Here is a 22,770-nt window from a genome sequence, read left to right as displayed (position 1 = left end):
CGAACCCAAGTTCTCTTTACTGGTCAGTTACTGCCATGTCAGGTTGCATTAGTATCCATAGGACGGGTTCTTTTGGTGGGGGTGTATCCTGCCTCAATGTTCAACACTTTGCGCTAGCTTACACTGAACTGCATTTGCCAGTGCATTGCCCATTCTCCCAATTTGGGAGATGTGCTTTTGAAGCTCGCCAAAATCCTTTTTTGCTTCTACGACCCTGAAAAACTCTGTTTCATCAGAAAACATGGACATGTACCCCCTTAGTTCATGGACCACACCTGCTGGGTCTCATGAAGCCCCGTCAAGACTGCCTGGGAGATAAACACTAGGGAGCAGAACAGTTATTCACCGAGGCAACATAAATGCTTAAACTATCACGAGAGAGGAGAGGCATGTTCTTTTGAAAATAAATTGGGCAGTAACACTTAGCCACAATTGCAAGCCACCATGTAAAACAACGAATAAATAATTATCTGGCAGTATTTTCATCATAGCCGAAAATTAAGTTTCCAGTTCCCTGGGGCAGCGATTGCATTAATGTTAGCTAATTAGGTTTGTAACCAACTTTGCAAGCCTCTCTCTCTCTCTCTCTCTCTCTCTCTCTGTGTGTGTGTGTGTGTGTGTGTGTGTGTTTGTGTGTTTAAGGGGGGGGGGGAGAAATAGAACTCAAATGCTGTTCAACAGGCATTTTCACACTTCAAATTATTACAAACACAGGACAAAGCTACTGGGAATTGATGTCATGTGAAAAGACAAGACAAATGTATCTTCATCAGCCATGGATTAAATACATATTTTATCAGAACCAGGCCCCCAAACAAGGAAGACACAATGGATGACCTTTAGTATGCAGAATAAGCTGAAGGTTTGAGGCTTTAAAAAACGTAAGCGAGGTCTGCTGTAAATGCAAATTAAAAGCAGGGAAGAATACGATAACAAGGGGCACCCATCAGCTGAAAAGCTGGGAAATGTTCAATGTAATTACAAAAAGGCTATTATAACTCTCCAAGAGAATAAATTCCAACGCACCCATTACTGACCATTTTTTCCAGGAACAAACTGTTCCTTGATAGGGCAAGTCAAAAGCCCAAGCTTGTGGTTCTTCTAGGCAAGGATGGCCAAGCAAGCACTTCTTGGTCTGGATGCGACCCCTGAAACAATCTCATCAGCCACAATGTCATCTTTGACTGGTGGGCTAGAGGTAACTCAACAGTCCTGGCCCAGGAACCCAAATTACCAAAACTGAAGTCCAGTTTTGTTAAAAGCAAGACTCATTTTCCCTTCAAAAGCCAAAGACAGAACTAGATATTGAAATTGAGGACCTCATGGGAAAGAGAGTTGTGATCAGAGGCTGAAATCAATATAGAAAATTTATTTAAAATACCCAAGCAGAAAACCATTTTGCATGATGAAAAATGCAAGGATAATCCACAAAGAATATCAAAGTGGAAAAAGGCTTATTATACACAACTGTAAGGAACAGTGTATGCAGGTAAAAATAGAATGTAATGATTACATGGGTAACAAAACAGAATATTCTGCCTTGTGGCTTAATGCTATTCAATCTAAAGATTTCACTCTTAAAACTTTACTTTGTCATTTTATCTGATACTTCCAATATTTCTGTTCTATTGCAGTCAACAATTACGGCAAGCAAAACTTAGAAGTAATTTTTATTTACTTAATCTCTGCTTTGATTTACCTTCCAGATCACCCACTAGTCAATAGCAGTTAAAAGCTTTGCTTATATAGCAAATTAATCTTAAAAGTTAAGCAGAAGAAGAGGAGATGCTAAATCTGTGTTTCCAGGTAGGGGTTCAAAGGAACAAGTTTCTGCGGATTCCAGGAGGAGTGGAGAGATTAATTCAGGACCCAATGCATGGAGGAGAAAAAGATCAAAAAATAAAATAGTGTGGTTCAAACCTCACCGGGGAGTAAGCAAAAATAAAACAAGAATTATTTATGTATAAAAACTACAGAAGCCAAATCTGTTCAGAATTGTTCATGAACCAAAGCTTGTGCCCCAAAAGGCAGATTCACAGAAAAAATTGCCACAAAACACTTCAAAAGTGGAAGGAGGGACAAGCTCAAAGCATGAAACCCCTTCTTCTTGCAAAGAGAAAAGCAAAGGGCAAACTGGACCCCAGGAGGCCTAGAACAAGCAAAAATATATGATAGCAAAACGGGAGCTAAGCAGTGAAATCAAGTGAGAAGAAAAAGTGAGCTCTAGCATGGAGCTGCAGTCTTTTTCCATCCCCACCCCTTGGCACCCCAATTTTTCTGCCTTCTTTTCTCACTGTTAATTCAGTCTCGCTTTGGGTAAAGGACAGGCCAGCGGAGAGGCACCTGCAGAAACAATTCTCCACCAGTTTTAGGTGATTAATGGCACGTTCTTGAGCCTTATCAGAGTCCAGAGAAATTCACGAAGGCTGCTCAGGGCTGCTAGCCACATGGAATAACCAAACTCGTATCTTCGTCAGACTGCAGCACTCTTGTCTCAGCTCGTCAGCATTTCTGCTTCCAACATGTCAGCATCCGAGTCGACAGAGACATTTTTGCCCTTAAGAAGAACATTGAGGCCTGATTAAACCATGAGCCAGAGTTTCTCAACCAAAGGTTTGCTTCCATCCTGCTCCATAGCTCTCTGCCTTCCTTATGCACGCCACTATCTACTCCCTGCCCCAAAGATTCAAAGAACAGACGTCAATGTTTTTGCTGTCTCTCTGTCAGGTTGACTGAAATTTATTTTTTAATTACTTGTATACAGTAAGCCTGCAGCTTAAGTGCATTTAACTTGTGCGCAATCAGCTTTACGTGCATGGCAAAAAACATTAAAAGGGGGGCAGGGTCCAGGAAAAATGACTTGGGCAATCCCACTCGCCACTGAACCCAACGAGTTTTGACTATGCACAATCTTGACTTTCAGGCACGATGCCCAGAATGTAACTCCCATGTAAGCCTACTGTTCCACTTTCCCTCCAAGGAGCTCCAGGTGGTTGTACATACCGTATTTTTCGCTCCATAGGGCGCACCTGACCATAGGGCGCACCTAGTTTTCAGAGGGGGAAATCAAGGGAAAAAATATGATTCCCCCACCCCCCAGCTCTGGGAGCAGCGGACAGGCTGCAGGCAGCCTGTGCGCTTCTCCCAGACCTTCTCCTTGCTTTTGCGGGAGGTGGGGGAATTCCCCCATCTCCCGCAAAAGCCCACAGGAGGGAGAAGGGACTGACTCGGCCAGTCAGTCCCTTCTCCCTCCTTGGGGAAAAGCCCCCAAGAGCGGCGAGCTCTTTAAAGGCTGCGCGGCTCCTGCGGGCTTTTGCGGGAGGTGGGGGAATTCCCCCATCTCCCGCAAAAGCCCACAGGAGCCGCGCACCCTTTAAAGAGTGTGCGGCTCCTGCGGGCTTTTCGACCGAGCTTGTGGGGCTGGCGGTGGGGGGAAGCACTGCTTTCCCCCACCGCCAGCCTCAAAACCAGGTCGGGGAGCCGCGCAAAGGCGTCGTGCGCCTTCCCGCTGCCCCCCGAGCCTGTGGGGCTGGCGGTGGGGGGGAAGCGCTGCTTTCCCCCACTGCCAGCCTCAAAACCAGGTCGGAGAGCCGCGCAAAGGCGTCATGCGCCTTCCTGCTGCCCCCCGAGCCTGTGGGGCTTGCAGTGGGGGGAAGCGCTGCTTTCCCCCACCGCCATCCTCAAAGACCAGACTCTCCTGGCTTCAGTGAAAGCAACGCGAAGCCTCCAGAGTGCCTTAAACTTATGAGTATGGAAGGTGGCAGATAAATATTTTTAAAAAATGAAAGCAAATCACTATCTTTTCAGACTATCTACACAGGTATAGTATAGTATTTTGAGTGGACAGTCTACTGTTTTGAGACTTGGATAAATGCCCTCCATCATACCCTGCCCAAGCTGATTCACAATCTGAGGTTTAAGCCTTGGATTGTGGCTCACAGCTTGACTACAGGAATCCCAAAGGCATGTAAAAAAAGTGAAAGGAGGTTGAAAGGGAGCAAAAAATACATATTAAGACTTGGTTGTAGACAGATGTACTCTTTATGATGCCATTGCGGTTTTATTTCAAGCATTATTCTCCACCACCGCCTTCATGTTTCCTATCACTTTCCAAAAGTCATGTAATAAAAGGAGCAATTTTATCTGTCTTTCAGTATCATTCCGAGCCTCGAACAAGCATTCTTTCTTGTTTCCATTTCCTCCACCAGCAAAATACAGCGCCTGAAAGCCATTTCGTTACGGTGCTCAGTGGAGAGAGAGAAAAGGGTACGAATTTACGAACCACTCACTTCCCTTTAGTAGATCAGTGTCACGCAGACTCTAATGCCGCCTTGCCAAGTTGCCCAAATGTTGCTTCAGATAATATACTGATAGGTCTAAACCCCTGCCAAATGCTTTACAATATCCTACTCTCATTCAGTTATGAATAAATGCTCCTCATCACCACCGTATCCGGGCTAGGTTAAGTAGGGAGTTACATTGGCTATATTAGGTTTCAGGATTGGTTTGGTTTTTAATTTGTGGAGGAAAGATTGAAACAAATGTGCTTTACACTCATTGGGCAGATGCTCTTGGTTGTTCTGTTTCGAGCAATGGCCTGAGTAGTATGGAAATGGGGAATGGATTTTAATGGTACCTTGGAGAGCTCCCTGCAGGACTCAGGCTGGAGACTCCATTAAGAGCAGAGCTTAGATGTTGCTTCAGCAGCAGTCATCTTCTGACCAAGCCTTAAATAGGAGCTGCAGTTCTTTCTTAGTTGCTAGCTCCACCTTCCATGTGAGAAGCTTCTTGCAGCGGTTCTCAACCTGTGGGTCCCCAGATCTTGTAGGACTACAACTCCCATCATCCCTGAGCTCTGGCCTTGCTAGCTAGGGGTGATGGGGAGTTGTAGTTCAACAACATCTGGGGACCCACAGGTTGAGAAAGGCTGGACTTTAAAGGGCCCCCGGCTGCTTAAGCACTTGCAGATTCCTGAAAAACATGGGAGACTGTGGCCCTGCTAGGACCACAGCTAGAGTCCTCTGCCTCAGAGGAGGAAAGCAGGATTGCATGGTCATAACACTGTTCAGCACAGAGTTGGCAGGGACCACAAGCGTCATCTAGTCCAACCCCCTGCAATACAGGAATCCTTTGCCCAATGTGGAGCTCAAACCCACAACCTTCAGATTAAGAGCCCCATTATCTACAGACGGAGCTGTCCCAGTTCACCTGAGAGTAAGCAAAATCTTCTGCTTTCAGTGTTTTGCATCATGTTCTACTGGCCAGGTACAAGAAGTTATTGCAACTATAAATAATGTTTTAACAATATTTCCCCCCTAAAAAGCATAACATTCTATATTTTTCCGCAGTATTCTTCAAGCTGTTAGAAATAGCACGAGCCTTCAACAACCTTGCTCAACATTCCTATCACATAGTCCTTCAACACTCCAGAGTCCTGGGCAAGTTCTGTTACTCCCCAAACCAGCAAAAGTGGGCTTCTACTTTCCCTTCTAGGTCATAAGGACCCCAAATGGGTCACTGCCCTATCTTCCATATATGTATCCCTCTCCTAGCATACCAGCAACAATATAGGTGGCTTCTTAGATTTACTTGTTATTTATTACACAAAATTTCTACTCCGCTTGATTGCAAAAAACAAACCTCAAAGCGGATTGCAAAAAGATAAAACAATAAAATCGAGAAAAAATCACAAACATGCTTTAAAACATACAAAATATAAAATACTTTCTAAGCATCTGGGTAGGCTTATCTAAACAGGAATGTTTTTGGCAGGCACCAAAGAGAGTACAGTGAAGTCTGCTTGATCTCAATAGGCAGGGAGATGGGAAAGGAATTAACTGAATTCAGCCATGGGAAGCGGTTATGACCTCAGTCGTCATTTTGGGGTTGAGCAGGGACAGCAGGTGACCCGATACACAACTCGGGTCAGAAAGAAGTCACCACTGGACAGCAACTCTTCAACACTATTAAGTTATGAGGATCCCTTCCGTATAAAGTTTTAGGACAGTTTGTTAGAAATCAGACAAGTTGTCTATCACTTGAAATTAAAGCGTGCAAACCAAGTATGAGAAACCTAACTGTGAGAAAGATAAGATACCAGCTGATCCTCTCTGCAACTTTCAAAAAAAAAGTATGCCCAGAGGATAACTTCACACCAGTGACATTTTCCATTTAAGCCATCATTAAATGCCTCACTTGGCTCCAGGCAGAATGCGGTATTTCTCAGACTACATCCGACGTAAACCCTGATTAACATTTTATTTAGGAAAAACTCCAGGAAGCCTTCACTTTGCTTTTTATACTCTTGTCAAGATAGGAAAGAGAAAAACAATGGCCATTTATCCCCAAAGTCTGTCTCCTGCTGCTGGTGCCCTGCTCCATCAGACCAAAAACCTATCTGGCCCATCATCCCATTTCCCACAGTGGTCCATAGGAGGCCTCTGAGAAACCCACAAACAGGCCTTGAATGCTATAGCACTCGTCCTCTGTTGGCCCCCCAGCAATTGCAACTATTCAGAGGTATTCTGCCTCTGGATGTAGTATAGTAAGGGCACGCCTCAACTTTAAATTGGTAATCTAAAAATGTTTGCAACCTTCCTCTCCACCCTTTGGCCAAAGTGTTTTGAATAGGAACATGTGAGGTATAGGTTGACACTGTCAAATTCAGCCAATTTATTTCACAATTAAGTCCTCCCTACTATACTTAAAAATACCTGTTGAGATCTCTGAGTTTTCAAAGTTAGGTCCTGATTAAGGATGGGCATGGTTGCATGCAAGCCTTTTGAGCAAGACAGAGCAGATGACATAAGCACACAAGTGTACAACTCCTAGGAGGAAATACATGTCATATGCAAGAAGGACTTGCGCATTTTAAACACTCAAGCTCCAGAGTAAATGTCACTGCTCATGTCAATATATGTTAGATGGACTAGATAGGGAAAGGTAGTCAAAGCTCAGGAAAGAATAGTTTGCCCAATAAGATCTATGCGTGAGCCTTTTCAAACTACTTACAGAAAACAAAATGACCTCTCTTGGGCCTATAACAATTATTATCGCTTGCCTCACTGCTGAAATACCATTATTAACTTTCTTTACGAGAAACCACTACTCCTCTTGCATCTTATTTGAAACTAATTTTTACTTACAGCAGACCCACTGAAATAACTGGGCATAACTAAGACGTGTTCATCAATTTCAGTGGGTCTGCTGAATAAACTTACCCTGAAGTCTTCTGGCATGAACAGAGCCCTGGGAGGGGCAGGGCTCCATCTTACTTTCTGAGGGGCTTCAGAGAAGGCAAGGATCTGTATTTTTAGTATTTCTAAATATTAGCACATCATAAAAGATCGGGGTGGTGAAGAATGACAAGGCGCAAAGCACCATCAAGAACAAAGCAAATAACAACAGAAGAGACAGGCTGTCACATTAAGAAGAAGAAGAAGAAGAAAAAGTGTTCAAGAGACATTTGAAAGTCAAAAGCGAGGTTGCCTACTAAATATCTATTGGACATGTATTTCACAGCAGGACCTAACCTCCAGTTGAGGCCAATGAGGGTTCTGTAACATGTGGAACATCTGTTCTCCTCCAAATGATTTCAGGGATTAATATGGGATTATAAGGTCTCAGGTAAGGGTTCAGGTGGTCCGTAAAAGTATACTGGGTCCAAGTTGTTCAGGGCTATGTATATCAGTGCAATAACCTTCAACCAGGCCCATTAGCATATGAGCAGCCGGCGCAGATGTTTTAGCAAGCTGCTGGACCTCTGCTCCCATCAGTAGTCTAGCCATTGCATTCCGCACCAGCTGGGGCTTCCAGGTGAGGCGCAAGCACGGCTTGCCATGGAGTGTGGTGCATTAATGCTGGCTTGGGGAAGCAGAGAGGGGAGCCATGCTGCTTCCTGGCTGCCCCCAAATCCTGCACACAGAATCATAGAATTGGAAGGGAATCCAAGGGTCATCTAGTCCCACCCCCTGCAATGAAGGATGAAACAAGATGAAACAATATCTGGTCTCTTCCACACACCCCACATGGTGCCAGGGAACTAGGAGGAAGAGGAGAAGGGCCAGACCCTCTTTTTTTTTTTAAACATTTGCAGCAGGGCTTTTGCAAAAGCAATGTGCGTCTCACGCCATTTCTGCCTTCCACCGAGCTAACTCAAAAGGAGACAGTTGCCTCTCTGCTGCCTTCTACGGAACATAGGGAATTTCAAGAGGGCTTCCAGAGCCCTCGGTCAGTAAGCAAGGCTTCTGGTTCAATTGTGTGCTTGGCACCTCTTAGGAGAACACATGCAAGAAGCACACACAAAAGCTCACAGGTCGTAGCAAGAAGGCAGTGATTCTGTCATTCTGACCCACCTCTCTCCGCCGCGACGCCCAGCAGCTCTGCTTAATCTTCCAAACCACAGCGGCCACGAGGAGCAGAGACAAGAAACAGCTGAAATGGAGGAAACAGGAAAAACAACAACACTTATTTCCTTTCGATTTGAGATGCAGGAGAATTCGACAGCTAGACCAACAAAAATAGCATTGCACTCTCATGAACGTCTGTCAACAGATACTAATGGCACATAAAGTGCTTGGCAACATTAAGATTCATGTCTCTGTCTTGTAAGGTGGTGCACAGCAGGCATGGGGGGGGGGAGAGAAGCAAGATGTGCCGCCGCAAAGGGTGAATGACAAAGCCAGAATGAGACCATATCACCTGCCTTCACACTTGAGAACGTCAACATAACTCAATCAAGTTATCACTCAACGGTGATGACAGAAGGCCCTGCTAATGCAGATCTCACTGTGACCCAGCAAGGGAAACGGAACGGCAATGTGTGAAAACATGCAAAGGGGATTTTAAATAAGGAATGTTTGTTCTGTTTCCTTTCTAATCGCAGGTAACGTCTTATTTATAAGACCAAGTGAACTAGAAAATGAACCCTGTTCATATTGATTTATTCACTGGCTGAGATTTATAGGCCTACTCTCTCCCTAAGGCACAGAGTAGATTCTAGCCAAATGTTATCATTAATCCTCATAAAAACAAGCAAGGGAGGTCACCGTTATCCCATTTTTCAGATGGGAAAGTGAGGCTGAATGATGTACCGAAAGCCAGGTAATGATTCCATAGCTGAGTTGGGATTTGAACCCAAGCCAAATCTAACTCTCTACCCAGGGGGCTCTCCAGTTTCACAATCGTTTTGTAAGAGTACTCAATTATTTTTCTACATCTGTTATGACAAAGGAAAAGGGTGATCTAATAGCTTTCATATGTCATTACTTTTATCCAGATCTTTCTGTAATTGTTTTTGATCCAATTAATTATAGCAACTTGCCAACCCAGAGCCAGCAAACATTCTCCCCCCATTATCTCAATAACCTTTAAAGCAGCATGCCCTACAGTTAGATAGGTGGCTGCTACTTGCTCCAGTTTACAACCTGGAACAAAGGAAGAAAATTACTTGCCCAAATATTATCTGATAATTTACCAAAGCAAATGCCAAGTATCATTTAAAATCTTCCTATCTCACAGACATAATCTATTCAGCAGACAGAAAATACAAAGAGAGACCTGCAGCGGTTGTATGCAAGTTATTTAATACTCCTCCCCACCTAGCCTTGATGTTTGTGGCTTATTTGTCCAAAAGTAAGTTCTGTCGCAAGGTGAATTCTTGTCCGACCAAAAAGAAAATATCAAAAAATAAAATGTAGACCAAAGCAAGGGAATGGAATTCTGCTAGTCAACATCCCGGCCCATCGAAGCCTCCTGAACAAAGAACCAACTTTGTTTCTCTCCCTAAAACAAAACCCTACGGCATCTCTGCTCATGTCCTCCGTCCCAATCCGTTTTCACCATTTCTAAATTCAGAGGCAGAAGTTGGGAGCAGAAAGGACTTCTGCAGCCACAGCAGCTGCTCTTGGAGGCTTACAGGAGCTCACACTCCTCGCTAGCCAGACCGTAACCCACATCAGATATTTGTCCAATGGCTGAGGCCGTCCCGTCTGTGTGAAAAATTCAGCAGCCCTTAACACTTCAGCCAAACCCTGCTGAGTTTAACAAGAGCCTGTCAAAAGACTTCGCTGAAGTGTCACCCTCCTCTAACTCTTTTGCTACAACTATCTTCTTTGCCTTTTTAAAAAAATCCATTTGGGAAGGTATCAGTGGAATATACTGAGCAGCTTTCTTCTTCAACGCTTCCAAAAAGAGCCCTTTACATCTTTGTCACAAGGAGGCAGCAGATCCCCGTAAGTGCTGAAAAGCTCACACAGTGGGGCTCATTTTTTATTGCAGGAGGTCAGTCGCCAGCACTTCCAAAAGCATCAGAACTGCAGAGTTCACTTCAGAGTCAGAGCTCTGAACCCAAGATGATCAGGGTCATATTTAAAGGTGACATTTCTGACACATAAATGGCACTCAGAAGTTCCACCACGCTTGGGCAACCAGCAACTGGAACCGGCATGGGGCTATGCAGAACATCAGGCAAGGCAAATGCAAACAAGGTCCTGTCTCAGTTCTCAGTGGCTTGTATGAGAAGAAGCGATTGGTCTGCAATCCAGGGCAACTGAAAGGAGGAAATCCTTGCCCTTCACCTTAAAAGAGTGGCAAAAAATAAAGGTTTGGTGGACACCACAATGCTGCCAAATTGTATCCCATTACTTCTGCAAATGACAGAAATAAGAAGGTGACTTTTATTATTCTTATTTATTGAATTTATATACTGCCCTATTCCCGGAGGTCTCAGGGCGGTTCACAGAAAAGATCTACATAAAAACCACAATACATATAATAAAACAACAGCAATAACCCAATAATACCCCCAAAAGAACCACATTTTAAAAGGGTATGGGTTGTTGATCAGGTCAACCAAAGGCCTGGTTAAAAAGGAACATTTTTGCCTGGAGCCTAAAGGTGTATAATGAAGGTGCCAGGCGAACTTCCTCCCTGGGGAGAGCATTCCACAGATGGGGAGCCACTGCAGAGAAGGCCCTGTTCTCGTGTTGCCACCCTCCGGCCTTCTCGAGGAGGCGGCACACAAAGGAGGGCCTCAGAAGATGATCTCAGGGTCCGGGTAGGTTCATAGGTGGTCCTTGAGGTATTGCGGTCCTGACCCATTTAAGGCTTTATAGGTCAAAACCAGCACTTTGAATTGGGCCCAGAAACTAATTGGTAGCCAGTGCAGTTGGGCCAGGATCAGTGTAATACACTCAAACTGTCTTTCTCCAGTGAGCAACCTGGCCGCTTAGGGGCGATCATGTCAATAGCCCGAGTCATTTGGGTGTTCCAGAGGTCAGCTAGGGCTTCAACAGGGGCGCCAGTCATATCAGCCAGAAAACCTCCCAGAGCCGTTTGGAATCCCACTGGATCCATCACCCTCCGAGGGTGGACCTTCCTAATAGGTCCCACACCTCGGGATAGGAAAAGGTGCTGACAGCCTAAATCTCAACAGGAGTGATCTGACTATGGCAAGGGACTGATGTCAATGTCCCCCACCTTCAAATCACCCTATTCCTGCCCAGTCGAGAAAATAAGGTCCAGAGTGTGGCCTGCCATGTGCGTTGGGCTGGTGACATGTTGGGACAGCTACATGGGTGTCATGGCAGCCACGAAGTCCTGAGCCGTCCCAGAGCCAGCTGCCTCGGCATGGACGTTGAAGCCTTCCAGAACCAGCAGTCTGGGAGTCTTCGGCACCACCTCTGAGACCAGCTTTGTCCACTCAGGCAGGGAGACTGTTGGGCAGGAAGGTGGGCAGTAAACCAGCAGAACCCCTAATCTGTCCCGATTGCCAAGATCACACACTCTAGATATGATACGATACGATAATCTTTATTGTCATTGTCCCATACAGAACAACAAAATTGAAAAAATCTACATCAGACATTCAAAAACCCACAAGCCTGCTATCCCAGCTATCCCAGCCTGTTTAACCCCCTAAAAACTCTGATACCCCATAATTAAATACAAAATGCTCCCATAGAGACTACCTTACACTGCGTTTAAAACCAAAATCGTATTTGGATAGAAACTGTTTCTCAGGCGGCTAGTCCTAGTCTTTATAACCCTGTACATTCTTCCAGAAGGCAGAAGCTGAAAGAGATCATTTCCGGGGTGCGCACTATCCTGCGCTATCTCTGCAGCTTTCGTATGGCACCTGGAAGGATAGATTTGATCCAAGGTGGGAAGAGTGCACCCAATTATTCTCTCCGCAGTCTTTACAACCCTGGACAGCATTTTCCCTGACCGTGCAGCTCCCAAACCACACACACACACCCCCCCCAACTGGACAGAGAGTCTGTAGATAGAGAGTGGATCTCTATAAACCACAACAACTCTGCCGCCCCGACCCTCAAGTCTGGCCTGATGCTGCACTGAGTACCCAGGTGGGCACAGCTCGGTGAGACCAACTCCACCTTGTTCACCCACCCAGGTTTCAGTGATACATGCCAGGTCAGCCTCCTCATCCATAATCAGGTCAAGGGTGAGGGAGATTTTATTCTGGGCCGACCTGGCATTCAACTGCAGCAGTCGCAGACCCAAGGGCTCGCTGATATAATTGCCTGTGCCTTGTGCCCCTTGCCCGGCCTGCCATACCTCCCCCTACCAAAACCACTGTAACTGAGCCTCCCCCTGCTCTGCTCCTCTCCTCCGCTCCTCTCCTCCTGGGCACATGAAGAAGAGAAGAAGAGTTTGGATTTGATATCCCGTCTTTCACTCCCCTTCAGGAGTCTCAAAGCGGCTAACATTCTCCTTTCCCTTCCTCCCCCCCAACAAACATTCTGTGAGGTGAGTGGGGCTGAGAGACTTCAAAGAAGTGTGACTGGCCCAAGGTCACCCAGCAGCTGCATGTGGAGGAGCGGAGATGCGAACCTGGTTCCCCAGATTACGAGACTACCGCTCTTAACCACTACACCACACCACACCCTTATGGCCCAGTTAAAAACAGCTGAAACACTAAACAAAAGAATTTAAAAGGCTATAAAAACAATTTAAAAGAAGAAGCCCTCTCTGCTGAGCAGCAGCAGCAGTCCTTATAAAACTTGTCAGGCCCCTTATAAAACTTGTCAGGCCCCAATTTGGTTTGATTTGATGTGATTGGTCGGTTAATAAAAAATTATTCTTAAAAAAAAAAAACTTGTCAGGCCCCGCCCTGGGCCAGGTGGAGAGAGGCAGGAGCAGGGCCCTCAGGCTCTCAGCAAGATGGTCCTTAAATCAAGTCACATCACAGATTCACCTAGGGCAAAGGTAAAGGTAAAGGGACCCCTGACCATTAGGTCCAGTCGTGGCCGACTCTGGGGTTGCGGCGCTCATCTTGCTTTAGTGGCTGAGGGAGCCGGCGTACAGCTTCCGGGTCATGCTGCCAGCATGACTAAGCCGCTTCTGGCGAACCAGAGCAGCGCACGGAAACGCCGTTTACCTTCCTGACAGTACCTATTTATCTACTTGCACTTTGACGTGCTTTCGAACTGCTAGGCTGGCAGGAGAAGGGACCGAACAACGGGAGCTCACCCTGTCACGGGGATTCGAACCGCCGACCTTCTGATCGGCAAGTCCTAGGCTCTGTGGTTTAACCCACAGTGCCACCCGCGTCCCTTCACCTAGGGCAGTGGCTCCCAATTAGCTAAGTACTGTGGAACTCCTGTTTTTCAAAAGCCAAGCAATGGAACCCTACTTTTTTTAAAAAAAAAGATGTCTCTATGGTAGTTTTTGTTAAGTGAATGGTGCCACGGAACCGCTGGGTGGGTTACGTGGAGGGGTCCACGGACCACCTGTTGGGAACCACTGACCTAGTGCAATGTACTTGGAAGTAACATTGTGGTGGGGAGGAAACTTATATAGGCCACCTGAGACAAGGTGAGACCTCCATCTGAGACCTCCATCAATGGCCAACCCACCAGAGAATGCACTATGTGCCAACGCAAGGCAGGGACTGGCACCTCTGACGCCACCACATCAGCATTAGCAGGGTCAAGCCGAGCAGGTGGCATCCAACCACCCTCTGAATATATTTGCAAGGCTTCCTGTCAACATCCCTTTCATTTGCCATCTGTTGAAGTAGCAAAGCTATAAAAAGGACTGAAGTATCAGACAATAACCTTGGGAATCAACTTTACTGCCACAGGAATTCTATTTCTCCAGGAGGATACATCATCATCATCATCATCTCAATTTATTACTCACACTTTACCATAGGTCCCAGGGCATGTTACAACAATTTAAAATTCAGCATTAAAAATAATTGAAACAAATCACAGTGAATGAATGGGGTAGGGCCTAAAAACGTATCTCAAATGTCTCCTCCTCTCACATTCTCTTCTGGGGTTCCCCAAAATAGATGGGCGAATGTGTGGGAAAAGCCCCATTGCAACAGCTGGATTTCTACCACTAGGTTCCGCTAGCACACTGGGTTAGTTGAATCTGGCTCCTAGTTTCTGTCATATGCTGAAGACAAGCATCTGTTCCTTGCTTCCTGCACTCCCCAAGAACTCTAATAGGTTCATAGCACAGGACTTGCCCTTTGCACAAGCCATGCTGTCTGTACTTCAGCAAAGCTTGTTCTTCTATATGCTAGACTATTTTATCTTTAGCAATACTTTCCACCACTTTCCCTGCTACAGACATTAAGCTAACCAGCCTGTAATTTCCAGGATCCTACCCCAGTTCACGCTACCCACCTACCACAGTAAATCCCTTTTTAAAAAACCTCAGTTCTTACTGATAAAGGATTGTAATATGGCATAGGAACAAAGGACAAACCCTTATTCAGATAGCTCAACCGTCAGTCTTTAAGCACTTAGAAAAGGATGCTGAGATTACTAAAACCCAGCATGGGTTTCTCAAAAACAAGTCATGCCAGATGAATCTCATTTCTTTCTCTTTCTTTCTTTTTTTATGGAGTTACAAGCTTGGTGGATCAGGGGAATGCTGTGGACATAGTGTATCTTGGCTTCAGTAAGGCTTTTGATACTAACAGTAAAATATTTTAGTTATTTAGAGTAGAAGATTACCTGAAAAAGGTGACAAAGAACTGTACCAGGTCCATAAAGTTACTGTGCTGTGAAAATGCAATCTGTAGAGAGAGAAAAAGCAAATAAATTATTTGTTGTTGCATTCAGAAACTCACGTTGCAAATAAGCTATTCCGTTTCCAGGGCTAACATAATAATGAAATCCTGCTCCATTTAGATAGTGTTAACACAGCAACCTGTCACTTAAAAGTGGTGCATTGTTGACATATTTGATACCCCACCATTCTACCAGGTACCCAAGGAGGCTTACAACACACGAAACAATAAAAACATGGTGCCATATTAAAAGCACAAACAGAACAGCAGCATAAGAAACATGCATTGCTTAGAACTATAGGAACGTAATCAATACGCTACAACTTCTCTCTCTCATGCTCTATTAATGTCTGAGCACGCATTAATTTATTGCGCTAAAGCTCTGACAACCACAAAAACCTCCCTAATGCTCGGAAACCACAGTACAGAAGAGTATCGAGATGGTGTGGTGGTTAGGAAGCCATTCAAGTTAAAACAAGATGGGTTCAGGGTCTAAACCTGGGCCCTCTCAGAAGGGGGAATCCTGCAACATAAAAGACCTCCCCTTGAACCATCCTCAGCAATGACTATCAAGGCAATCCCTCTTGCAGAGAAGTAAAGAGTAGAACTATGCTCTGTGTCCTGCTCTTGATAATGTTTCCTGGCCAAAATCCACAGTTATTCACTCCTCCCTAGCAACTTCCTCAGTTCCAGTCTTCCCACTTTTTTCCATTACGGAAGCCTCCCTAGAGTGAACACCTCTTAAAGTAGTGCATGGCCCTTTAACTGAGAGCAAATCCCCTGGGAGGCGAGGTCTAAAACTCTTTTCAGCAGCATAGTGAGAGCTGGACCATAAAGAAGGCTGATCGCTGAAGAATGGATGCTTTTGAATTATGGTGCTGGAGGAGACTCTGAAGAGTCCCATGGACTGCAAGAAGATCAAACGCATCCATTCTGAAGGAAATCAGCCCTGAGTGCTCACTGGAAGGACAGATCCTGAAGCTGAGGCTCCAATACTTTGGCCACCTCCTGAGAAGAGAAGACTCCCTGGAAAAGACCCTGATGTTGGGAAAGATGGAGGGCACAAGGAGAAGGGGATGACGGAGGACGAGATGGTTGGATAGTGTTCTCGAAGCTACCAGCATGAGTTTGAGCAAACTGCGGGAGGCAGTGGAAGACAGGAGTGCCTGGCGTGCTCTGGTCCAGGGGGTCACAAAGAGTCGGACACAACTAAACGACTAAACAACAACAATAAACCATCAGCAGACTGCCAGGCAGTGCTGCTGCAGCGACACGCTGAGATACCTGCTCTCAGGCTCCAGCCCTTAGCTTTCACCTTGCCTGGAGCGCTCACAGTGTACTGTCCCAGGTCCTGATGCTGCCGTATCACTGAGATCCTCACCACCACCTGCTAATATTTGCAAACAATCTATGACCAGGACTGCAGACATTCCCACCCATTGCTTTCCTCCCTTGTCCCTGGGCAGCGACTCCTCTGAAGACTTCGGGCACAAACAGGCTTGCACAGACCTCTGTCAATTTTACTCAAAGCAGCTGCTGCGTTTCCAAGATTACATGGCGACAGCCACCCCAGCCCAAGTTTGGCACCAATATGAAAGCCGGCGAGCCAGTCCTGGTCTTTTAAGCAGGATGTCACCACTGTCTCATTCATTCCAAGTCTCCAGGGACAGGGCCAAGAGACAGCCTCCTCCTGATTCTTAGACCCTCATATGAAGATTAAAATATGGCAGGAAAAACTGGAGAGAATTTAAGGGAAGCATTCTTCTTATTTATTGTTTTGAAATACGAGATTAGTTTTGTTTTTACAATTCAGGTCACAGAAGGCTTTTACATATTAAAGCATGTTTGTAACACTTTTAATGCAAATGATGAACCATTTTCTTGTACTTTATCATCTGAGCACATAGCTGCCTCTGAAGACAGTTCAGAAACGTCAGCTACTGTAGAATTCAGTGGCCAGGTTGCTCACTGGAGCAAGACGGTTTGAGCATCTTACACTGATCCTGGTCCAACTGCACTGGCTACAGATCAGTTTCCAGGCCCAATTCAAAGTGCTGGTTTTGACCTATAAAGCCTTAAAAGGTTCAGGATGGCAATAACTGAAGGACCCGGACCCTGAGATCATCTTCCAAGGCCCTTCTTCATGTGCCTCCTCCTTGAGAGGTCCAGAGGGTGGCAACACAAGTACAGGGCCTTTTCTGCAGTGGCTTTTCTGGAATGTTCTCCCCAGGGAAGTTCGCCTGGCGCCTTCATTATAAACCTTTAGGCACCAGGCAAAATGTTCCTTTTTAAACACACCTTTGGCTGATTTGATTGACATCCTATGCCCTTTTAAAATGTGGGTGGTTTTTTTGGGGGGGCGGGTTATTGGATTGTTGTTTTTATTTTGATTATGTATTTTGTGGTTTTATATTTTGATTTTATTCTGTGAACAGCCCTGAGACCTCCGGGTATAGGGCAGTATATTAATGATGATGATGATGATGATGATGATGATGATGATGATGATGTTTTTATAAACATTATCTACTTGTTCTCCTTTTCTGTCTCTCAGAGTGTCCATTATTTTTACCATACACACCCAATCACAAACCCTGAATAGCCATGCTATGGATGGCAGAACTCCCTCCCCATTTATAAAACTTACTGCCATCGTAGCAGTTGTTAAAAGACACATTAATATTCCGAGATAAGATAGCTGTCTTTTTTTAAACAACAAAAACAGAACAATGGATGTAGTATGAATGCACAACTGCACACACAAGTCAAAATTGATTTCCAATGTTTTCTCTCTCTCTCTCTCTCTCGGGACATTATCCATAAATGTGGAACTGAACTGCTTCAATGTCACCACATCTCCAACAGATGTTATTCGCTGTAGTACAAATTCTGCCCAGCCTAGACAGCATGTATTCCTGCTTCAGATCAAATGGGCATGTTCTGACAGATATCCATTTTCAAGAACTCACATTTGCCTGAACTTGGGGTCCCGCAAGCAGCTTGAAACGATGGAATCAAGTGCGAGTTAATATACTACCAAGCAGAACTGAGAAGACCGACACACTTAGCAGAAAAAGAGGAACTGCACTCATTCCTTCTGCTACAGTCTTGTTTTGAGTAGACCAGAAGTTGATTTACAGTTAGAGAAAGCAGCAACCTAACCCACCAACATCATGGAAGCTAATTTGGCAAGTTATTAGGCCAGTAAGCAATGTGTATTTCATTTCAACAAATTAGAGACCAAATCAGCTATTTTGGATCCAGCGGTGCAAAAAGGAAAATAAAAGAAAAAAAGCTTCCAGGATTTTCTGGTTCCTATTTCAGAAAAAAATGGAATGCCAAAACAAATTAAAATACCACACAAAAGCACACAGAGACCCACAAGGTTGAAAAGTACCCAGACTTTCCAGACAGATAAAACAAACAGAAAAATACACCATGCACGCTTTGTGTGAAATCCATCTGTTTTCTTTCCTGCCACCTGTATTTCCTGAGTTCTAATGTTCAGAAGAATGAAGTCAAACAAACCTCAGAGCTGTGTTTGAATACAAAGCTGCTGCTCAACTTTCTATTGAAAAACAAATTGCCTAGGTATTTCCCAAGCCATGCCAAAAGTTGTCAAGATCATTCATTTTGGTTTTTGACAGTGCATTGTAAAAGGGAAAATTTTAATACTGCCCTTCACCTCAGGGCGGTTCAGCAGCAGTGGAGACTTAGATTTCCACTTATATTATTTTTTTAAAGAAATCAGGTCTTCTTGGTTGAATTTTTGAGGCCAAGGGTGAACCATTAACCTGTAAGAAGAAACAAATCAAGAACCATTCTGCCTGCTGAATCTCTCTTCCCAAATCAATAAATGTAAATTCTTTGATACTTTGTGTGGTGGGTGTTAGCCAAAAAGGGTTCCGGTTATTGCACTTTTATTAAATTATGGGGGATTGAATTGCTCCACAAAAGTCCTCCAAACACTGATTACACTGGGGACAAACTTCGAAGAACTTTAAGTCCAGGAACAATCCTTACTGTATCTTTTGAGAGCCTTGTAGTGTTATATTTTCTTGGTTCTGGACAAGAGGATAGATCACAATTCCTCAGAGACCAGGGCCCAAGAATGACCTCCATAACAGCTATTGGCTTTCACCATGAGATTCTAAGTGTGCACAAACCACAGATGAGGGTCTGAACAGGAGCTGAAGGTTAGAACTAGGGGATGATGAACTCCGGGACAAAATGATAGTTTCCACATGAGAAAAATCTATCATATGCAAGATTATCCCAATGCTAGGATTCTACAGGAGGAGAACAGGATACGGTAAACAGGGCATAGTTCAGCTTCCTGAGAATATCAGCTTCCTTTAAAGAAAAAAGCAAACCAACAAGTTTATATCCCTTTTCATGATGTAGCGCTGACTGAATGAGTGTGGGCAAATTTCAGACATCAGTGGTGAGGTATGGCTGAATGCGAACTTCAGTGCTCAGAGGTGGGGTTGACCCTCCCATTGCACGAAACCAGAATTTGGGGTGGAGGAGTAAGAAAATTGTGTCCTTTTTTTTGCAATCTTTATTTTTTTACAGTTCACAGAATTTGGATTCCCTGTGTACATAGAATCCTGGATATGCATTGAGGGATGAAAGGCAGAGATGGGGCAAAGAACATGAGAATAAATACTGGTTTTACACTTGTTACAAGCCGCCCCAATCTCTGCTGAGTGGTGGCAAGAGATTCCAGGGTCTTGGCACTTAACCAGGGTTGCATTTCCACTGAGACACCAAGACACAGCACAAAATGACACCTTCAGGAAATATGGTTTATTCACACATATTTACACCTGAGTTTTATGGGGAGAGAGTGCACAGCACGTATATCGTCCTTCCCAGGATTACAGCTTGGGATTCAGGGGCACTCTAAATGCCATCCCCATGTCTCTTTGCAACTGCACGCTCCAGACAATCATCATGGCTGCTTCCCATCAGTCCCAGCATGGAGTTCCTCCCCCTTCTTGCTTCCTCCCAGAAAGCCCTGCTCCCTAAACTTCTGTCGTAAAAGGGCACCCTCTTTTTCTGCGGTGACATTACACCCCTGCCTTTACCCTGGCAACCTCCCTCTGTGCCTGGCAAGGTCTTGTTCCTGGTTGATGACTTCCATTGAGGGGTAATGGGTAGCCATCACAACCGCTGTTTCTTCAATGACCCACCATCGCCAGGCTGGCCTCATGAAGAAGTTGTTGTTGTTGTTGTTGTTTAGTCGTTTAGTTGAGTCCGACTCTTCGTGACCCCCTGGACCAGAGCATACCAGCCACTCCTGTCTTCCACTGCCTCCCGCAGTTTGATCAAACTCATGTTGGTAGCTTCGAGAACACTGTCCAACTATCTCATCCTCTGTCGTCCCCTTCTCCTTGTGCCCTCCATCTTTCCCAACATCAGGGTCTTTTCCAGGGAGTCCTCTCTTCTCATGAGGTGGCCAAAGTATTGGAGCCTCAGCTTCAGGATCTGTCCTTCCAGTGAGCACTCAGGGCTGATTTCCTTCAGAATGGATAGGTTTGATCTTCTTGCAGTCCATGGGACTCTCAAGAGTCTCTTCCAGAACCATAATTCAAAAGCATCAATTCTTCAGCAATCAGAAGTTAGCTGATGTTATTTCCCAGTCCTTGAGAAATTCAGGAATTTATGAGTCTGCTCAAATTCTGACCCTTCACTGAATGTAGAGATCTGCCCCACCCCACCCCCTCATAGCAAGGGGCACCACCTGCCCCTTAAATCAGAAAGAATATCCCATTATGCAATATGCACTGGAATTTTCTTGCAGTTCTTTTGCAAGAACCTTTGCTATACAATGAAATGACCTGAAAGAGATTTCACACATACATACACACACCTACAGCCACAGGCTGCTGCCAGGGGGGAGATAATGGCCTCTGGAATGTCCCCCTTAACTGCATTCAAAGGAAACGCAGGAAAAGTCTGATTGGTCCTTGTTGCTGGTGCAGAAGAGACGTTTTTGAAAAGAAGCCATTCCTTCTTTACTTAGCCATTTCATTTCTCCTTTAGTGGAAGCAGAATGTGTTCTGGATTACTTAAACCACAACAGCTATTAGGAAAAGCTCTTCACAGCTTAAGTAGTCAGACTCGCTGCAGTAGGTAGGTAGAATTCACATGGAACAAAATTGTCGGGGGTGGGGGGGTGGGGAGTCTTAATTTTAAAAGTATATATGACTCACTGTTTCCACAGGCAGAGTTTAAGGATTGGAGTTCAAGCAAGGAGACTTCCTGACAAACCTTTAAAACAACAGCCCTCATCTTGGATCTCATGTGTGTTTGTTCAACGAAGCTGGTTTGAATTATTTGCTGTTTGGCAGCAGAGATGTTAGAATCAGGCTAGGATGCTTGCCTGCATGGTTTCTGTTACCTTTTTTTTTTTTGCAAAAGTAAGAGGATAATTTATTTCATTTAACACATGTCTGCGCATTTAACACACTCGGGAACATCCATTGAAGCTGAACACTGGGAGATTCAGAAGAGACAGAAGAAACTACTTTTTCACATGGTGCAGCCATGGAATTTGCTCCCCCAAGAGGCAGTATTGGGTGGCTTGGGTGGCTTCAAAATAGGATTGGACATATTCCTGGAGAAGAACTATCAATGGCCACCTCCACTATCAGACTCTTAACCTTGTCATGGGTGCGAGTCCCATGCTGGGCCAAACAATTTCTGCATTGCAGGGGGTTAGACCAGATGACCCTTGGGTCCCTTCTATGATTCTATGACTAGATGGGCCTCTGGCCTGATCCAGGAGGCCTCTTGTGATGTCCTTACGCATCATTTTTGTTCTTTCTCTCTGCCCCCCACCTCCCTCAAGAAAAGCAGCTCATGATAAATTGTGTATCAACATAGCTTACCGTATCAATACAATCTCATGCCAATGAACCCCCCCCCAAAAAAAAACCTACTTGGATGACAAGACTGAAACCTTGTGGTTGGAAATAGGCCAATGTCCCTAGACAAAGCATTACATGGGGCCATCATGGAAAAAGCCCTGCTCTCCATCCCATGGAGCAAAGCTTTTTCTGAAGACTTTTAAAGCTATGGAGGTTCAGTTGGCGAGAGAGAATCCCCAAGGGAGGCCAGAGGCAGCACCCTGTATATTGGTTTAGAGATGCTTGAGAAGTTTGATTTCTCCAAATTCTGATGCAAACGGACGTGATCAGCATCTCCCAAACTAATGTACAGATCGCAGTGTAATTACCCCTTTGGGTTTTCCACTTCTCAAAATCTTGTGTCACATTCAGCAGCTCAAGTAATGTAAAGGGAATTGGGGGTTGCTTGTGCGTAAAGGGTGCTGCAGCTCTAGGCAACGTTGCCTGGCTAAACCTTTCCCTGGCTGGACAGCCCTTTCTCCATGGCTGTGTCAGTCGCTGGCAGAATCCGTCAGTGGGCGTTTTCTGAACTTCTTCCAGCATAAAAATTCTTTCACCCCAAGTCTCCGCCTAGCCTCTCTACGCAGAAGTCTCCTGCGCAGAGTGGGCGTGCCCAACGGAGGTCCTGGGCTCTCCCCGCTGCTCTCTGTGGAAGAGTCTCGGAGCCCTCCCTCCGCAGTCTCCTCTTTCTTCCTGGTGTCCCTCCTATTTCCTTCCTCAAAGGAAGCTTGCTCTCTCTCCCTGCTGGTCCCTTCTCCTGCATAGTTAGGGAGCCTTACCTCCACTCTAGGCTCCGATGGCAGTTCCCTG

General features: G+C 45.2%; 1 protein-coding gene across 2 annotated transcripts in view; it reads right to left on the bottom strand.

The window, feature by feature from the left end:
• The window catches only part of ATRN (attractin), a 166,958-nt gene that overhangs the window by 31,062 nt on the left and 113,126 nt on the right, over positions 1 to 22,770 (bottom strand). Inside the window, exons 25-27 of one of the 2 annotated variants that reach the window (XM_053402099.1) lie at positions 14,991 to 15,052; positions 8,355 to 8,433; positions 1,356 to 2,557 (exon numbers count right to left, since the gene is read on the bottom strand). In XM_053402099.1, coding sequence (XP_053258074.1) covers positions 2,495 to 2,557; positions 8,355 to 8,433; positions 14,991 to 15,052 — 204 coding nt within the window. In that variant the 3' untranslated portion in view covers positions 1,356 to 2,494. Of the gene's footprint in view, positions 1 to 1,355; positions 2,558 to 8,354; positions 8,434 to 14,990; positions 15,053 to 22,770 lie in introns of those variants that run through there. The other variant, XM_053402098.1, reaches the window with a different exon arrangement.

Source organism: Podarcis raffonei, chromosome 9 (genome assembly GCF_027172205.1).
Source record: "Podarcis raffonei isolate rPodRaf1 chromosome 9, rPodRaf1.pri, whole genome shotgun sequence".
In the NCBI taxonomy this organism is placed as follows: Eukaryota; Metazoa; Chordata; class Lepidosauria; order Squamata; family Lacertidae; genus Podarcis; species Podarcis raffonei.
This window is presented reverse-complemented; position numbering and strand designations above follow the sequence as displayed.